This window comes from Echinops telfairi, unplaced genomic scaffold, assembly GCF_000313985.2.
Source record: "Echinops telfairi isolate 266 unplaced genomic scaffold, ASM31398v2 ScPeMD7_7427;HRSCAF=8465, whole genome shotgun sequence".
NCBI lineage: Eukaryota > Metazoa > Chordata > Mammalia > Afrosoricida > Tenrecidae > Echinops > Echinops telfairi.
The window spans coordinates 12,867,548-12,884,936 of record NW_022111327.1 but is presented as its reverse complement, the minus strand read 5'-3'; the positions used below and the strand labels follow the sequence as shown (position 1 = coordinate 12,884,936).

The 17,389-nt window shown below is 42.1% G+C and overlaps 1 protein-coding gene across 2 annotated transcripts in view; it reads right to left on the bottom strand.

Moving 5' to 3' along the window:
* Nucleotides 1–17,389, bottom strand: part of PLS3 (plastin 3) — a 95,335-nt gene that overhangs the window by 16,534 nt on the left and 61,412 nt on the right. For both annotated transcript variants that reach the window (XM_013006522.2, XM_004710062.4), the window contains exons 4-7: nt 13,023–13,186; nt 5,366–5,495; nt 3,873–4,005; nt 1,836–1,917 (exon numbers count right to left, since the gene is read on the bottom strand). In XM_013006522.2, the coding sequence (XP_012861976.1) occupies nt 1,836–1,917; nt 3,873–4,005; nt 5,366–5,495; nt 13,023–13,186 (509 nt within the window). The remainder of the gene's footprint in view (nt 1–1,835; nt 1,918–3,872; nt 4,006–5,365; nt 5,496–13,022; nt 13,187–17,389) is intronic.

Below are 17,389 nucleotides of genomic sequence, written 5' to 3'. Positions count from 1 at the left end.
TGTCTCCCGCAGAATTCCATGGAAAGCTAACTTCATAGGCTTCTTTGGTCCCTGACACTGAAGGAAAAGGCTTAGGGACTAGAGGACCTATACCCTTGTGGGTAACCTGCCATAATATGGGAAATACTGAATCAAACCCATGACCCTGGACTTAATTCTCACTCACGGTGACCCTGTAGGACAGCCTACGACAGCCCTGTAAGAGTTTCAAAGCGGCACGTATCTTCAGAAACAGACTGCCACAGCTTTCTCCCTAGAAGCAGCGGGTGGATTTGAGGGGCCAACTTTTCTATCAGTAGTTCAGTGCGTAACCACTACACGAACAAGGTTCCTTATTTCTAAAAATACCTCATGCCAATATTAACAAGGGACTTCAGAACGTTTGTGTAAGAGTGCAATGAAAAGATAATGGCGTGCTTCGTCCATGCGGGCTTTGTTGCTTCTGAGGTAGATGGCTGCTTGTTTACCTGCAAGCCTTTAAGACCCAAGATGCTATATTTCTTGATAGTCAGAAGGGATCAGGTATCAGGCATCAAAGATAAAAAAATTACATCATTGTGAATGAGGGGGAGTGCAGAGTGGGGACCCAAAACCCATGTGTAGGTAACGGGACATCCCCTTACAGAAGGGTCGCGGGGAGGAGACAAGCCCACCAGAGTGCAGTATAGCAATGATGAAACATACAACTTTCCTCTAGTTCCTAAATGCTTCCTCCTCCCCCACTATAATGATCCCAATTCTATCTTACAAGTTTGTCTAGACCAGAGGATGTACATTGGTACAGATAGGAACTGGAAACACAGGGAATCCAGGACAGATGATCCCTTCAGGACCAGTGGTGAGAGTGGCGATACCGGGAGGGTGGAGGGAAGGGGGGTAGAAAGGGGGAACCGATTACAAGGATCTATGTATAACCTCCTCCCTGGAGGGTGGACAACAGAACGTTGGTTTAGGGGGGTGTTGGGCCGTTTTAAAATATGACAAATAATAATAATTTATAAATTATCAAGGGTTCATGAGGGAGGGGGGAGAGGGAAGGGAAGGGAAAAAATAAGGAGCTGATACCAAGGGCTCAAGAAGAAAGCAAATGTTTTGAGAATGATGAGGGCAACAAATGTACAAATGTGTTTGACACAATGGATGTATGTATGGATTGTGATAAGAGTTGTAAGAGCCCCCAATAAAATGAATATTAAAAAAAGAAAAGATAATGCATTTTTTTCCCATGGACTTTTGGAAACCTCCTGGTGGCACAGAGGTTATGTGATGGCCTGTCCACTTGTCCACCTCCAGCAGCTCCTTGGAGAAATAACTAGGCTTTCTACTCCCACGAGGAGTTAGTTTCTGAAACCCACAAGGGTAGTGTTACCCTGAAATGACTCACTGGCAGCGAGTTTGGAGTTTTATTTTGGTATTACATACACCTGAACAAGTTCCAGAAATTATCAATATTCCTATTCCACAGGGTGATCCTCCCCAAGGGAATTTAGTTCTCTCATTGTTTAATAATCACTCGAGGGAAATGAGGGAAAACAAAAATGTTCTACAACTTAAGCATGCCATAGTTAAGTATGTCTGTACCATTTGAACACTGGACTATGTCACGAAAAGAAACAGGACACAGGAGTGCGATCTTGATCGGCACTTCAGTCCCAACATTCACGTTGAGCTCGTACAGAAAAACCTTCTTGAGTTTCAGCCTTTTTCCCTCGATAATATCTAGACATTACTGCCAAACTCAGAGGTGTAATGAAGATCAAATGAGACCACAGTTGATGTGATCCGTGGAGCGGCTTCCCAAATAGAAGTTGCCTGGGAAGGAGTAAGCACCGTACCTGAATAATGAAGGGTGTAAGTTTCTTCTTGTTGATTGCTCTTTCATCAATTGTATCGGGAACGGAAAGGTTAATCATTTTACTGAAACAAAGAGGAATGATAATGAGTCCATTTGTTTTCAGAAAAGCCTGCAAATATTCACAAATACTTTTTCAGAATTAGAACACTGCTCTCATGTAACTGGGGAAAACGTTGATGTAATACATGATCTCCTCTCATGTTGATCAAGGATCCCTGGTGGCATAGTGGTTACATATTTGGCTGCTAATTGCGAGGTTAGCAACTCAAAATCACCAGCTGCTTCGCAGGAGAAAGAGGAGACTTTCTACTCCTATAAAGACCAATTCTTCCCTGTTCTCGAGGGTGGCGATGAGCCAGAATCAACCAGATGGCTGTGAGTGATCAGGTGACCACACATACGCAAGTCCACCACAAATGAAAAGCATAGTTTTTAAAAGTCTACAATATTTAGAATAGTTGGGCATCCCTGAATAGGGAGGAGAGCATTCATTCCATTCTCATTTTAATTTGAGGAGAACTTTCATCGAGATAAAATAACTTGGATTCCTAAAAAAAAAAATCAGCTTTACTGAATACATATTTTAAAGACAAAATTCTACAGGAACACTTGAAAATTGTAGATGACACAATGCACAATTACAAAGGGCTATTTCTTCACAAAGAGGTAAACTTAGTTGAGCATTTGAATTTTTTCATTCACCAAGTATTTACTGATAAACCCAGACACTATATTTGGGGCTCATGATACAGCAGGGAGAGAACGGAAAGTTATTTTAGTTATGTTCCCATCTATGACCCTATTAGGAAGAATCTGATTTGCTAAAATTGGGAGTGAGTCGCTAACACTTTAGATATTCCTTTATAATACTGCCCTAGAAAAGTTTATTAGGCAGAGGGAAAAACATGTTTCTTACTGTACAAAATTTAATTACCAAATAAGTAATGCCAGACAATGACCTATCTTATTACAATACCATGGGAAACTATGGTTTTAATAGCTTATAAATGGACAAAACAAGAGGAGCATCTCATATTTATTTTTCAAATAGTTTTTCAGACTGCCAAAATAATTTCTTTTAAGAAAATTGTACACATTTCATATTGTCATCTGCAATATATATATAGTGCCCTGTTTTATGTACTTTCTATGTAGTAACAATGCTCACAGCAGCTTTGGGAGGTAGATGCAATAAAATGCAGATCATAAGAGGTGTGAAAATGGGAAGGGTTGCTGGCATATCTTCGATGGCAGTTGTATAGCTCTTGAGTGGCCAAGACTGAATATGACTCTCTCACAAGCAAACTCAACTCCTTGCCATCAAGTTGATTCCAACCCAAAACAAGCTTGAATCAGATTCTTTGAGGCTATACACCTTTATGGGAGCAAATAGCCCCAACTCTGTGCCTTTGGAGTGACTGGTGGGTTTGAATCACTGACCTTGTGACAAGCAGCTCAATGCCTAACCCACAGCAACACCCGGGTTCCTTAATACGAACCCAGGCAGACTGACTATGAAGCATTCTCTTAAGTCTTGTGCTGTATGAGTTCTATGCATGAGAACATCGACTGGCACACTGTCGATCTAGCATGTCTGCCAAGATACTGTTGGCTCTAGGGCAGTAGTAGCTAGCCGAAAAGCATTTGTGTGAGTAGGTCATTAGTAGTCTTGTCTGTCCTACTTTTTGGAAGGCACCATACTCTAGAAGAAATATATACTGATACATTTCAATTCAACTTAGCCTTACTCTTCTGAGAGTCAGTGATGAGAAGAAATTAGAAACAGAAGAGAGATTCCCTGTTAAGTCTCCAATGGACAAGAATGAGTTTTAGAGTCACCTTCAGAGGGTGCTTTCGAAGACAGACCCAGAGATGAAATTTAATAGAGAGAACCTGGCCAAGAGTCAGTCCAAATCATTTCCTGAGGTGAAGCTGGTTAGTCTCCAGAAACAGGTTGCAGCAAATAGGTAGAAAGCAAAGCCTGGAAATCTGGCTATAAAGTAAGCTAGCCTCTTACCAAAGCACAATTCCGTCACCGACAGCTTTGAACAGGTCATCAGTATTTGGGTTCATCGGTATAACATGCCTGCAATCGGGATCATTTTCCAGGGCTTTGTTTATCCAGTTAACGAAAGCATATTTTTCTTCCTCTACAATGAGGTAGAGTAACAAGGAAATGGTTACATTCGATTAAACAGTCGGCAGCAGTGCTGACAGTTCGATGTGGGTCATGCGGCGATCTCCTTGGGAACTCCGGATCTCTGAGTACACGGACAGTAGGTAGTAAGCATCACAACAGTGACGAATATAATGGAGCGGGGTTAACTGCCCCTTCAAGGAGTTAGTGCAAAATTATCTTCCAAATACATTTGTATGATTGCAGAACTCCACTGTAATAAAGCTTATCAATGCCCATATTTGTGCAGTATGGGTCCCCAAAGCTAACAAAGTGGACTGAAATATACATGCAGAAGGTACTGAATAGGAGAATGTTTTGTTGTGTATATTTTCCCCACAGATAAAAATAATAATTACACTACGAGTGAGTACAAGGAAGAAAATTTACTAAAATTGTTTGTGATAATGACTATACAACTCTCCTTGACATGGCTGAACTATTAAATTGTATGATATGTGGCACTGTATGGGGAAAACTATAAAGCCACACAATAAAGCATCTCTACCGCATTTATGGCCAGGTAGTTTCAAATACAGGTTCTAAAGGAATATTACAATAGTCTTAGTAAAGGGAGAAATGTTACTCAAGAGACCGACTTTGCCATTATAGTACCCACCCTGCTTTGTTCCATGTGCCCGTTCTTTTTTTTTTAATCGTTTTACAACTCTGATCACAATCCGTACATACATCAATTGTGTGAAGCACATTTGGACATTCACTGCCCTCATTACTCCCAAAACACTTCCTCTCCACTCAAGTCCCCGGCATCAGGTCCCCATTCTTCCCCTCTCTCCCCGCTCCCCCCTCCCTCATGAGCCCTTCACAATTAACAAATTATTATCTTGTCATATCTTGCCCTGTCCGACGTCTCCCTTCACCCACTTTTCTGTTGTCCATTCCTCAGGGAGGAGGTCACATGTAGTTCCTTGTAATTGGTTCCTTCTTTCCAACCCACTCTCCCAGTATCGCCACTCACACCACTGGTCCTGAAGGGATCATCCGCCCTGGATTCCCTGTATTTCCAGTTCCTATCTGTACCAGTGTACATCCTCTGGTCTAGCCAGACTTGCAAGGTAGAATTCGGATCATGATAGTGGGGGCGGGGAGGAAGCATTTAGGAACTAGAGGAAAGTTGTATTTTTCATCGTTGCTACATTGCACCCTGACTGGCTCGTCTCCTCCCTGAGACCCCTCTGCAAGGGGATCTCCAGTGGCCTACTAATGGGCTTTGGGTTTCCACTCCGCACTCCCCCCATCATTCACTATGGTAAGATTTTTTGTTCTGATGATGCCCATACCTGATCCCTTCGACCGTGTGCCCATTCTATTACCTGAGTAAGAATGCTGGGTTCCTTCACTGGACAGCTCAGAAGTGCCTCCAAGAGCACAGATGCCTTCTTTCCTGTTAATGGCCTTGCGGAAGGTTTTGGCAATATCACTGCTCTTCACCTCTTGGAAGATCTATTGATTCAACGATATTGTGGATTCACAGTTAGTATTGAATCAGGCATGACAACAGGCATCTTTGGTTAGACCGTGTGCTCGCTTACATACCTGCCCAGCCCCCGCCTTAGGTGATGCGTGTTACAAGCCATGAAAAACGTGTCTTGACTTTTTGTGAAATGCCACACAAGATCTATAATGCTGTTACTGACAATTGAAGCACCAGCTAGTCAATTGCACACACCTTGTCAAAAACATTAAGTGCTACATGCATGGGATCCACTTGATGCCAAAGAGCTAGTGGGGTTTAAAGGCATGTGTCAATCTGTTCATTTTCTAGGAACACGGAAGGGTTGTTCTTTTTCTGGGGAGAAAAGGCCAAGGACTCTCCCTTCGTGAATAACAATTCTTAGAACAGAAAGAGAAAAGTACAAGAGTGAACCAGAATCCCACTTTGGGATGTACTGAGGTCGCTCCGGGGAGAGGCTGTTGAATTGAAAGTTTTGTAGATAATGAACGTGAAAAACATGTATCAAGTCGCCAGCAATGGAGAAATGGCAACAGACACGGAAAAGAACAAGCACGTACACAAAGTGGCTTTTGAGTGCTTATCTTGTTTGGCTGTTTGTGAAGTTCAGCTTTTCATCACAAGGAAGAACACGGTTGATAAAAGGAGTTTGTATAAGCCAAAGTTTTCAACAAAACGAATTCCACATTCTAGCATAGAACCTTTCTAGAAGCAATGGACATTCTGTAAGTCTTATTTATGTTTAATTCTAGAATTTATCTAACCTCAAATTTGTTCCTAATCTACCAATGTATTACAGTGTTCTTTTGGCAACTGGAGATGGTTCAAGTAGCCACCGCTGGTGAAACAGGAGCAAGATGTAGTAACTACACGAAACTTTCCTCCAATGGTGTTTGTTGCTGTTATGTTAGGCACCGTTGAGTCGATTTGCACCTCACAGCAACCCCATGTGAAGGAGTAGAAGTGCCCCATCTTTATGGGAGTAGATTGATGGGCAGTTTGGACTCACCAACCAACTCCATGGGTCAAAGATGAGGCGCTCGACTCCCGTAATGAGTGACAATCTCCAAAACCCACTAGGGGCAGTTTTACTCTGTCTTAGAAGGTCACTAGGAATCAGAATTGACTGCATGGCAGTGAGTTTCTTCCACAGCCAACCTGTTAGTCAGGGAGTACTTAACCGTGGAGTCACCAGAGCTCCTCAAATGTTGTTCAGAACACCATCGGTGGGGATTTATCCAGAAAAAAATTATGGCCCCGATGGAACAGTTGCTGAACACATGAACAAATGCAAAATAATGCAAAAGCCTTCAGCATTCTTGACAAACGACGACACACACTGGAGCACACAGGCAAACACGTCAGGGCCGGCAGCCTCTGCGTGCGCTGCACAGAGTGGGCCCCGACACACAGCTGGGTGGTTTCCACCTGGTCCGAGAGGAGCTCACATCGCATCTCGGTCCTGCAACACTCACCGGGCCTTGTGGCTTGGACAAGACTCAGTCAAGCTGAAAGGAGTGCCTTTTAGGAAGGAGTCTTCCCTGCAGGGTGCCTTTCTGTAAGGAATCCACCTACACAAAGTTACTTCTCATGGCTGTCCGTGGCCCTGTCAAATGCATCTTTTTCTTGTTATTTTTTCTCAATCCCAACTTGTCTTAGATTTATCAAAGGACAATTTAATTGAGGAAGGCAGTAAGTGTCTACACATAATCCCTGTTCTACTCCCAGAGCTGCGAGTTCATGCTTTCCCTGCCATTTCAGAGGCAAATTTCAAATGTCCCCTCACACGTATACACCAAACCCCCTACATACCACGCATATCACTGAATTCATCCCTATCTTCCTCAAGACCATCACACTGAAATCAGCTCGCCAGTAGTCATGTCCTGCTGCCTCATACACTCCAGGGAAGTATGAAGATATGAAAATGTATTTTTACTTCTAATCTGTTGCTCTTAGTCCAGCTGTAATTTCATTAAGTTGACCTGCGTCTAGGCCAAGTTCATCCACCAAAGTGGTTGCACAGAAAAGTAGTGAAGCCTTAGTCGTGATGCCTTTTGTCCCTATAGTTCCTTTGATAATAATACTTCTGCCTGGTGACAAAGCAATGATGCATTCTCTAGCATATGAAAGGAGCGCACTTATTCAGCATTGACATACCATCAGTCACTAGAAGGGCACACTAATAATACTGTTGCCTTAGAACAATGTGAAAGGAGAATTTTTTCGTTTTCTTTTCTGGCTTAATATCTGCTTTAACTTCACAGATCATTGGCTTCTGGAAACTTGTTCCTGATCAGGAGTCACTGTAGTTGGTCCACGACAGAGTGAGAGAAAAACATGGAGAGCTCAAGTTCTTATTTTTCAACAAAAGGCCAGTAAAACCGACAGTAGAGAACAGAGGACGTTCTGAGACCCTTGCCCTGAGCCGTTCTTTAAAGCTAGAGTCGAGCCAATCCTCTGAGTTCATCTTTTATCGAAAAAGGTGAGTGGCACACAAAAGAAAGGACATTACCAGTAAGGTCACTGGCCTACTTTGAAAACATCAGAATGCAACCAAAAGGTTCACAACTATTCAAAAAGAACAAGATAAGAGGGAAAGGAAACTGGAGTTTTGGCATGGGAGCCGAACCCAGATACAATGTTAATACACTGAGATAAATCCAAAACAAACAGACAGCCACAAACTCACTGCCATCGTCTCAGAGACTCTGGAGGGCAGGGGAGAACTGCCTGGTGCGATTCTGAGACTATAAACTCCCTACGAGTAAAAAACTCGCGTCTTTCTCCCAAAACACTGTGATGAGTGTAACTCAATATCCCTGAGCAATTCGTGTGGAAACTGTCAAACGGGAACTTGACTTGCTGTGTGACCTTTTGCTAAACATTAAAAAAATATTTTTTAATGAAAAAATAGGTTTTTTTCAACAGCTACAATTTCCGTGTAAAAAGAAATGGAAAGTTATAGGTACAGTGGAAATGAGGAATAATTCAAATGCAAAAAAAATAACAACGCCTCTGTTGTGTAATAAAGGCATCCTGGTGGCACAGATGCTGGGTTAAGCCAGATGGTGGCTTTAAACCCATCAGCTGCCCCACCACAGAGAGATGAGGCCATGTGCTCCTGTAAAGATTTACCTCCTTAGAAACCGTACGGAGTAGTTCTCCTCCATTCTAGCAAATGGGCTCAATGGCCGTAAGCTGTCTGTGACACGAATGTAATCACTGCCACAAACTCACAAACTCGCTGCCATCGAGTCCAGTCTGACTCCAAGAGGCTCGAGAGGTCACAGTAAACCTGTCCCTGTGTATTCCTAAGACGAACTCTGTATGGGGGCAGAAAGCCTTATCTTTCCCCGGCGGAGTGGCTGGCCGTTCCGAACTACTGACCTTGTGAGTAGCAGCCCAATGTATAGTCCAATACACTACCCAAAACTCCTAACTTGTGAATGACCTTCAACTTTATACTTAAATTTGTTACCTGTCGATTGTTCTTATCAAAATTACATGATCTTCATGTTCTAAATATTGCAGATTAAGAATGTTGTTGTGTTTGCAAGTATTCAGGTAATTATTGCAGCCCAGCTTAAAGAGTGCTGAAGACTGCCTTCATTCTCGAAGCTGCCCAAGCCCTTAGACAAGCTCCAAGCCCAGCTTTGCGTGCTTGCATCCAACTGTGCTGCGCCTGCGCATGTCATGTTGGTGGCAGCCCTACGTGCTGAAGATCAAATCAACCAAAGTAAGGTTGATGACAACAGGAAACTAGGGGAGTGGGCAGGCCTTTGCAAAACTGACAAGGGAATTAAAACCCTTAAAAGTGTTGGGTTGCAGTTGTGTGGTTGTTGAGGACCACGGCAAGGAGTCTCAGGCAAGGATATCATCAGAGGGTATCTCAAATGCAACATATATATATATGCAAATGAAACTTGGTTCACGCTATAAATAAAAAAAAAAGTCAATGATTTTGATTGCTACTAAATTCATTTACAACATTAGAATGTGTGTTGTGCCTTTTATTTTCTAGTTTAGAAAGGAAATTTCTCAAGCAGATGATCCATTTATTGGTTTATAAGCTTTGGCTTAACAAAAATCTCTGAAATCAGAGATAACACAAGGCCAACTACTGTGCTGGAGTCGCCTCAATGAATCTTTTCAATGTTGCCCATCGTGACACTAATGAGCTCACTGTTTTGTGCTGCCTTTTCTCTCTGAGGACGGGCTTGCTTTATCATCTGCCAGCCAACTCCTGGTAGACAGTTCTCAGGAGCATGCTTCACTCCCTGGTCTCTACACTTTTTTCTCTGTCTTCTATGGAATCTTAGGACTACTTTTCCTTTGAATAAAAGGTTCGTGGCCTTCTTCTCTAGGACCCTCAGCCAGAAGCTAACTCCTTTTGATCCCAGAGTTAGTTCAGTCCAGGCCTACTAGCCAAAGTCATCCTGAGGCATATGACTTTAGCGGCAGAAAATACTTCAGAAAAAATTGCCAAAGACTATTGACTGGCTTCCAGTGTTTGGGGCTTGTTTCTCAAGTTGTTTCCAAAGTAACAGGTTCAAATTTCCCCTTTATTTGGGATTTATTACAGAGCTAATCATAGTAATAACAGGAAGACTGCTTAAACAAATAAAATGAACGACCCCAACAACTATGGATATGCTGTGGGTTCTGAGAATGTAACTCATTAAAGGAGTAGAAGTCTCATATAACTCCTGCAGAGTGGCTGGTGGTAGTTTCAAAATGCTGACCTTTGCCAACAAGACTCCATTCTGTCAGTATTAAACCAAACTCCAAGCTCACTGCCCTTGAGTCCAAAAGTGACCCTGTCGGACAGGGTAAATCTTTACAGGAGTAGCAAACCTCATCTTTCTTCTGTGGAGTGGCTAGTGGTTTAGAACGCCGACCTCAAGATTAGCAGCCCAATGAGTAGTAGCCAAGAACCATTCTGAAGCCTCAAGCAGATTATTCTACTGTCCTCTCAAAACAAAGAAACTAACACACTGCCATCGAGTCAATTCCAACGCCTAGCAACCCTATAGGCCAGAGGAGAACTGCTCCTTTGAGTTTCCAAGACCGTAACCTTTTTTACAGGAGGAGGCAATCTCATTTATGACCTTATACTGCCCTATGGAGGAAGGTCCTCAATAAAAGGGATTGACACAGTGGCTGCAACCATGGGCTTGAGGCTGGCGCAAGACTGGGCAGCGTTTTGTCCTGTTGTACATAGGGTACAAGAGAAAGCACAGGGTCACTTGATGCCACCTAACAACATAGCTTTCCAATTCCTTGAATAGTATGGAGGTTAACATTGTAGAAAAAGCCACTAGTGCTCTGTGTAACGTTAGGCAAGGAACTTCCTTTTTCATGCACTGAGCTCTTTGCTTCTTTTCCCCTTTCTTAATTTGAAAAATGCGTGGAAATATAAGGCTTCCTTAAAATTCTAAAGAAATTTAATAACTCAAACTACCCTCATTAAATTTTTATTTAAAAAATATCTGGCGATGGCAAAATTATTACACATACTCTTTCCTCCATAAACACATACTAAGGTAATAATGCATGCTCACTTGAAAGTCATATACAGCTGTGTAGAAAGGGCAACATTTCAAATACATCATTTTAAAAATTCCCTCTCAAGATTGTTTCATAAAGACACTTTCATATTTCCCCCTTAAGATTATCTGAAATAATCTTAAAAGGTCTAGTAAATTAAAAAAAATTGTGAGCAATCTATGAAATCAAAAGCAACCAATCAGAGTTGACTAGTGCTCTCAGCTGTTTTAAATTCACCATGAAACATGCAGTTATAAGAGGAGCAAGTTATAAACCAGGCATGCAAGTGCTCAAAATTGCAAATCAATTGCAACTTACTATTCAACATAGAATTCAAAACAAAAGGCTTGGCAATAACTGGAGATTAAAAAAAAAGTAGGGGGAACTCAGTATTTCCAAAGACAAAGGCAAGAAGATACTATTATAATTACGACACAAGTCTGTATTTTTAAACAATAACATCCTCACAAAATGCTGTCAGCTGAGCATTAGTCAATTTGCCTCTTAGACACCAACTGCGCTCTAAAGGATTTCATTCTAATTGGAGCAAACATCCCAGCATTTCGCTTGCAATTGTGAACCATGATTACTAAGAGGAGTAGCTGGTGGGATGGGGGCTGGGGAGGGCTCAAAATGTTCCTGGGGAAAAATGGAATCGAGACATCATGGCATTTCTCCCTGAACTCTGTGAAGCCTCTGAGTATACGGCCATTTCAAGTGTCCTGAAGGCAAACTAACATGGAAAAGGGGGGGGAGGGGGCGCAGAAATGTCAGGAGGTCTAACTTTGTGGTAACTCCAAAAAAATCAAACTCCCTGCCATTGAGTTGTCACTGACTCATCGTGACCCTAGACAAGGGAGAACTGTCCCTGTGGATTTCTGAGATGGGAACTCTGAGTAGAAATCCTTCTTTTTGTCCTTCGGAGTGGCTGCTGGTTTCAAACTGCTGACCTTGGGATTAGCACCCCAGCGCATAACCATTGTGCTGCCAGGCCTCCTTCCCTTAGTGAAAATTAATACGTGCTCATTACTATTTGACACTCTACAGTAAGGAGTGCCTAATAAGATATAGTCCAGATCAGCTTTTAAGTTAATTAGGCGATTTAAAAATAATACATCTTAATGATGTTCCTCATAGAACAAAGAGGCAACAGTTGTTTACAAGACATAGCTAAAGTACTTTGCTCATGAAAACAGACCGGAAATGGCTGAAGTCTAGAAAGTCTAGATCTTACTTGTTAACAGCTAAAAGATCGGCTTTAATAACCCACCATGTCCCTCATACATACTCTCCAACCATTGACTTGGGAAGTGGAAGAAATAAGACCACCTGGCCCCTACCCCTCAGGAGCACTTGATGATAGAGGAGCAGAAAACACACATTTTGAATGCCTCTTCCCATGAGCTAAAAAAGACACACTTCTAACTTTTAATTATCAAAATGATCATCCTAGAGGAAATGATACAGTTAAGTACTACTACCACAAGAGCAGAACACACCTGTTTTCATGAGCAAGTTCAAATCTGGAAGCTTCCAAGACTGTGAGTCAGGTCACAGTGTTCACCCGGGGGAGAGAAAGAGGACTTCAAGGCTGTCATTTAGCACCTCAGACAACGCCCTCGAAAGCTGTCCTCAAAGGCAGTAAGCGTTGCCATATTTCTTTGTCAGTGCTCTTCCCCCACCCCCTCAGTTCTTTGGTTAAAATAAACAAAGACTGGCTTAAAATAAACAAAAACTTAATCTAATAGGCCCAGTGAGGGAATGTTATAGCTATAAAGGCAGCACTAAGACGATCTAGACAGGGACTTAAAAAAAATCGATTGTCTTTTCATTTCATTTTTCCACGAAATTTTTGAAGCCCCAGTCCTTAAAAACTTAATGTATAAATCCTAAACAATACAATTAACATCCCATTAGACAAAGGAACAATCATTAATGCGAATAATGGTGCATTTTAACATACTTACATAAACAAATTCATCAAAACTTATCTTCCCATCTTTATTCCTGTCACCATCCAGCATGAGTTTTTGAATGATTTCTCTCACTTTATATCCCGGTAATGGCATATTAGCCTCCTTGAAGAGCTCATGAAGTTCATAGTCACAAATGAATCCATTGCTGTTGAGATCTTTGTAAAATGAAGAAAAAATGGGGGGGGGGTTTAGAGAAATAAGTTAACCATTTAAGATTATTTTTTCTTCCTCTGTGCCCCAGCTCATAAGGTTTTCTAAACAAGCTTTTCCATGGTTTTCTATTATGCATAGGAGTTTCATGAATTATCGCTTTTATATTTTGAAGTACACCCCCCCAAAGAATTTTTTTAATCATTTTACTGGGGGCTCATACAACTCATCACAATCCATCCATCCATCCATTGTGTCAAGCACATTTGTACATTTATTGCCATCATCATTCTCAAAACATTTGCTTTCTACTTGAGCCCTTGGTATCAACTCCTCAGTTTTTCCTGCTCCCCCCCATGAACCCTTGATAATTTATAAATTGTTATTATTTTGTCATGTCTTACACTGTCCGATGTCTCCCTTCACCCACTTTTCTATTGTCTGTCCCCCAGGGAGGGGGTTATATGTAGATCCTTGTCATCAGTTCCCCCTTTCTACACCACTTTCCCTCCACCCTCCTGGTATCACCACTCTCACCACTGGTCCTGAAGGAATCATCCATCCTGGATTCCCTGTGTTTCCAGTTCCTATCTGTATCAGTGTACATCCTCTGGTCTAGCCAGACTTGCAAGGTAGAATTTTTCCCCAAGAATTTAAACAAACATTGACCCAAGACAAATAGTTTATGCAGATAAATGCAACACTGAATAAAGCTGATAGATGTTTAAACAATCCCAAACCAAATCAAACCCACTGCCAGTGAGGCAAATCCAACTCTCAGTTTCCCTACAGTGCAGGGTAAAATTTCCCCCTTTGGGTTTCTGAGAATTCAAATCTTTATGGGAGCGGGAAGCTTCATTTTCCCCCCATGGTAGTTAGCAGCCAAGTATGTAGCCCATCACACCAAGGGAACCTCTTTTGATGTCTAACATGACACTATGAATAACTTTGTTTTTCTTTTTGTACTACTACAGTTTCAAGAGCGTATGTATGTATATAATGATTGATTGAATGGTGGTCATTCTGACCCTGTTAAAAATAGAAAATAAAAGAGCAGTGATCAAAATATGAACTTACCGATAAGGGTTTCAATATCCTGAGGGCTGTACTCAGCTTCATGATAGAAGTATTTTTTTGTGTATGTGTGAAGAACTGGATACCGTAATGTTTGACAATCACCGGCAACTTTAAATACTCAAAGCAAAAGTACCAACCTCACTGCCATCAAGCCGATGCTGACTCATAGTAACCCTATAGTGATCCTACGGGACAGGGTACAATTGCTCCTGAGGATTTCAGAGAGCTTTAACTCCTTATGGAAGTAGAAAGCTCTGTCTTTCTCCCTGGAAGTGACTGGTGATTTCGAACAACTGACCTTGAGGTTATCGGCCCAACTCATAACCAGGGCTCTTGAACTTTAAATACTAGTGTTCAATAAGGCTTATTATTCTTTAGGTGCCCACTGATTTTCAAATACACATTTAATTAACTTAATAATAGGAAATAACCTGATTAGACACATTAAATAAAACTCCCTCAAAGGTACTGTTCTTGACAGTAACAATATCCATAGTGAACAAAATAAGGGGTTCCTCTCAAAGAACTCACATTCTAGTGACATTTCATAAACAACCTATGTTGAGGAGGGGTCTCCAAACGTTTGTGGGAAAATAACATCATCTTTTAATTCCCACTATCTTTAAGCCCCCTTTTAGATTATGAGGTATAAATATAAAATGTAATTTAACAAAAGTGCTATGAAGAAAAAGATAGGGTTAGGGGCTATTTTGACTCCCCTTAGGTGCCATTCTTGCACCCTGGTGGCACAGTGGTAACATAGCTAAACGGATAAGCAAAAGGTTGGCGTTGGAACCATCAGCTGCTTCCTGGCAGACCGGCTGCTTCAGGAAAGATTGACAGTCTTGGAAATCCTATGGGGCTGTCCTACTCTGTCTTACAGAGTCATTAAGGCTTGACTCCATGGCAACAGGTTTCCAAGACATTCAGAAATGCCTCACAGCATTTTTGTTGGTATAAGATGTTCTTGGAATCTAATGAGTAAGAGCCAGAGATTCTGCAAAACATCCCACAAGGTCTAGGACCGCTCCTCCCTCGCAGCACAGAATTATGACTCGGAAGATGTCAGTAGCTCCCAGGTTGAGAAACCCTGGGTTAGAGTGACATGGGAGAATGGTGTTGACAGGATTTTATTTAGACAAGACAGCTCAAGGACCCTCAACGACAGTTCCCATAGCTTCCTGACTCAATATCCTGTTGGGACCCTGAGAAACAGACTTCAAGTGAAAGAGCTGGCCTGGAGAGTTCACTACGGAAGTCCTCATCCCAAGGTGGGAGCTGAGGCACTAGAAGGGTCTATGAACTACCATTCATAGAGAGTTTACTGTGTCAGGTGCTGTGCCAAAGTTCCATTATGTAGTCTCTAGTCCTTACAAACGGAGCCCTGGTAGTGTAGTGGTACGTATTGGGCAATTAATCTCAAGGTCAGCAGTTCGAAACCACCAGCCTCTTTGTGGGAAAAAGACAGGGCTTTCTACTGCCATGAACAGTTACAGTTTCAGAAACTTACAGGGTCGGTTCAATTTTGGCCAATAGGGTTGCTATCAGTTGGAATCAACTGGATGGCAGGGAGTTTGTCTTTGGGCTTTCGTTAAGGAAGGCCAGATGACAAGGTTATTTCTATTTGGATGAAGAATGCATTAAGGGAGCAAATCCTGTGCCTATCTGGGGAGTGAGACTTCAGATGGAGGGAACAGCAAATGCAAACAGTGCTGTAGAAGTGTGCTTGGTACGATTGCAGGACAACAAAGACCAGTAGGACTTGAGTGATGTAGTTAAGGGGAAAGAGAGAGATGAGGGCAGGGAGTTTATCCTGACGTAAGTTCTGATGGACCATGGAATGTACTGTGGAATTCATTTTAAATCTGGTCGAAATACAATACATATCAGCCAATTCATGATTTTGTTTCTATAAAGCATACTTTTAAAGTCGACCTATTTTTCTTTGACATAGATGGTTGTTAGTGGCTGTTGAATCGCTTTGGTCTCCTGGGGACTCCATGTGTGCAGAGTAGAACCGTTTCATTGTGTTTTCAAAGTTGTGACTCTTTACAAGTCCATTGTCAGGCCTGTGTTCTGTGGCGCCTCGGGGTTGGTTTGAGTTGCCAACTTTTGGGTTAGCAGTGAAGTACATAATCTTTGCTGCCACTCAAACACCTGGACACCCAGATCACTATGCATTATGGCTTGTGCCTATTCTAGAGAAAGGTGACTCAACAGAACACGGAACTTATTGAACAATGTCATTAATATTGCACGCAAGTACAATTTTGCATGCTTGGTAGAGAACCACGCCCAAAGAGGAAGGCCCTCAAGGAGATGGATTGACATAGTGGCTGCCACAATGGCCTCAAACATAGCAACAACTGTGAGGCTGGCCCAAGGCTGGGTAGTGTTTCCTTCAGTCATACACAGGGCTGCTATGAGTCGGAATAGAATGCCTGGCACCTAAGAACAGTGACAAGGCATACTGAATTGTATCCCTCCCCCCATGAATCCTAACTCCTATACCTGGGGAAACCATCCCATAGGGGAAAGGATTTTTCTTTGTTACGTTAATGAGGCCATACCAGTTTAGGGTGTGTCTGCAGTCAATTACTTTTGAGATATAAAAAGAACAAATTATGCAGAGACAAGGAAGCATGGGTGGGGGAAGGGAGAAGCCATGCCACATAGAGTTCACTAAAGAACCCACCTGCAAAGAGACAAGATTTCCCCTCCCCTCCTGGCTGGCAGAGAAAGCTTCTTCTACAACCAGTACCCAGAATTGGAGCATTGAGCATCACAGACTGTGAGAAAATTATTTTTGTAAACTAACGCCACTCGGTTATTACACTAAACAGTAAGGAAAAGAAAACCCAGAGTGATTGTCAGCTAGTCCATTCTGACTCTTGGTGATCGTATAGGACAGAGTCGAACTGCCCCTTTGGGTTTCTGAGGCTTTAGCAAACTTGACAGGAGGAGAAAGCCTCTTCTTTCTCCCTAAACAGCAAGAAACTTAGTTTTAAATCTCTCAATGCTGATACCTGTACTGTTAAAACTTCTTCACCAAACTGCCTCACACTTCCTTAAAAAAAATCACTTATAGTTCCCTTTGAGGGAAAGCACTTACTCCTCTAGGGCACACAGTT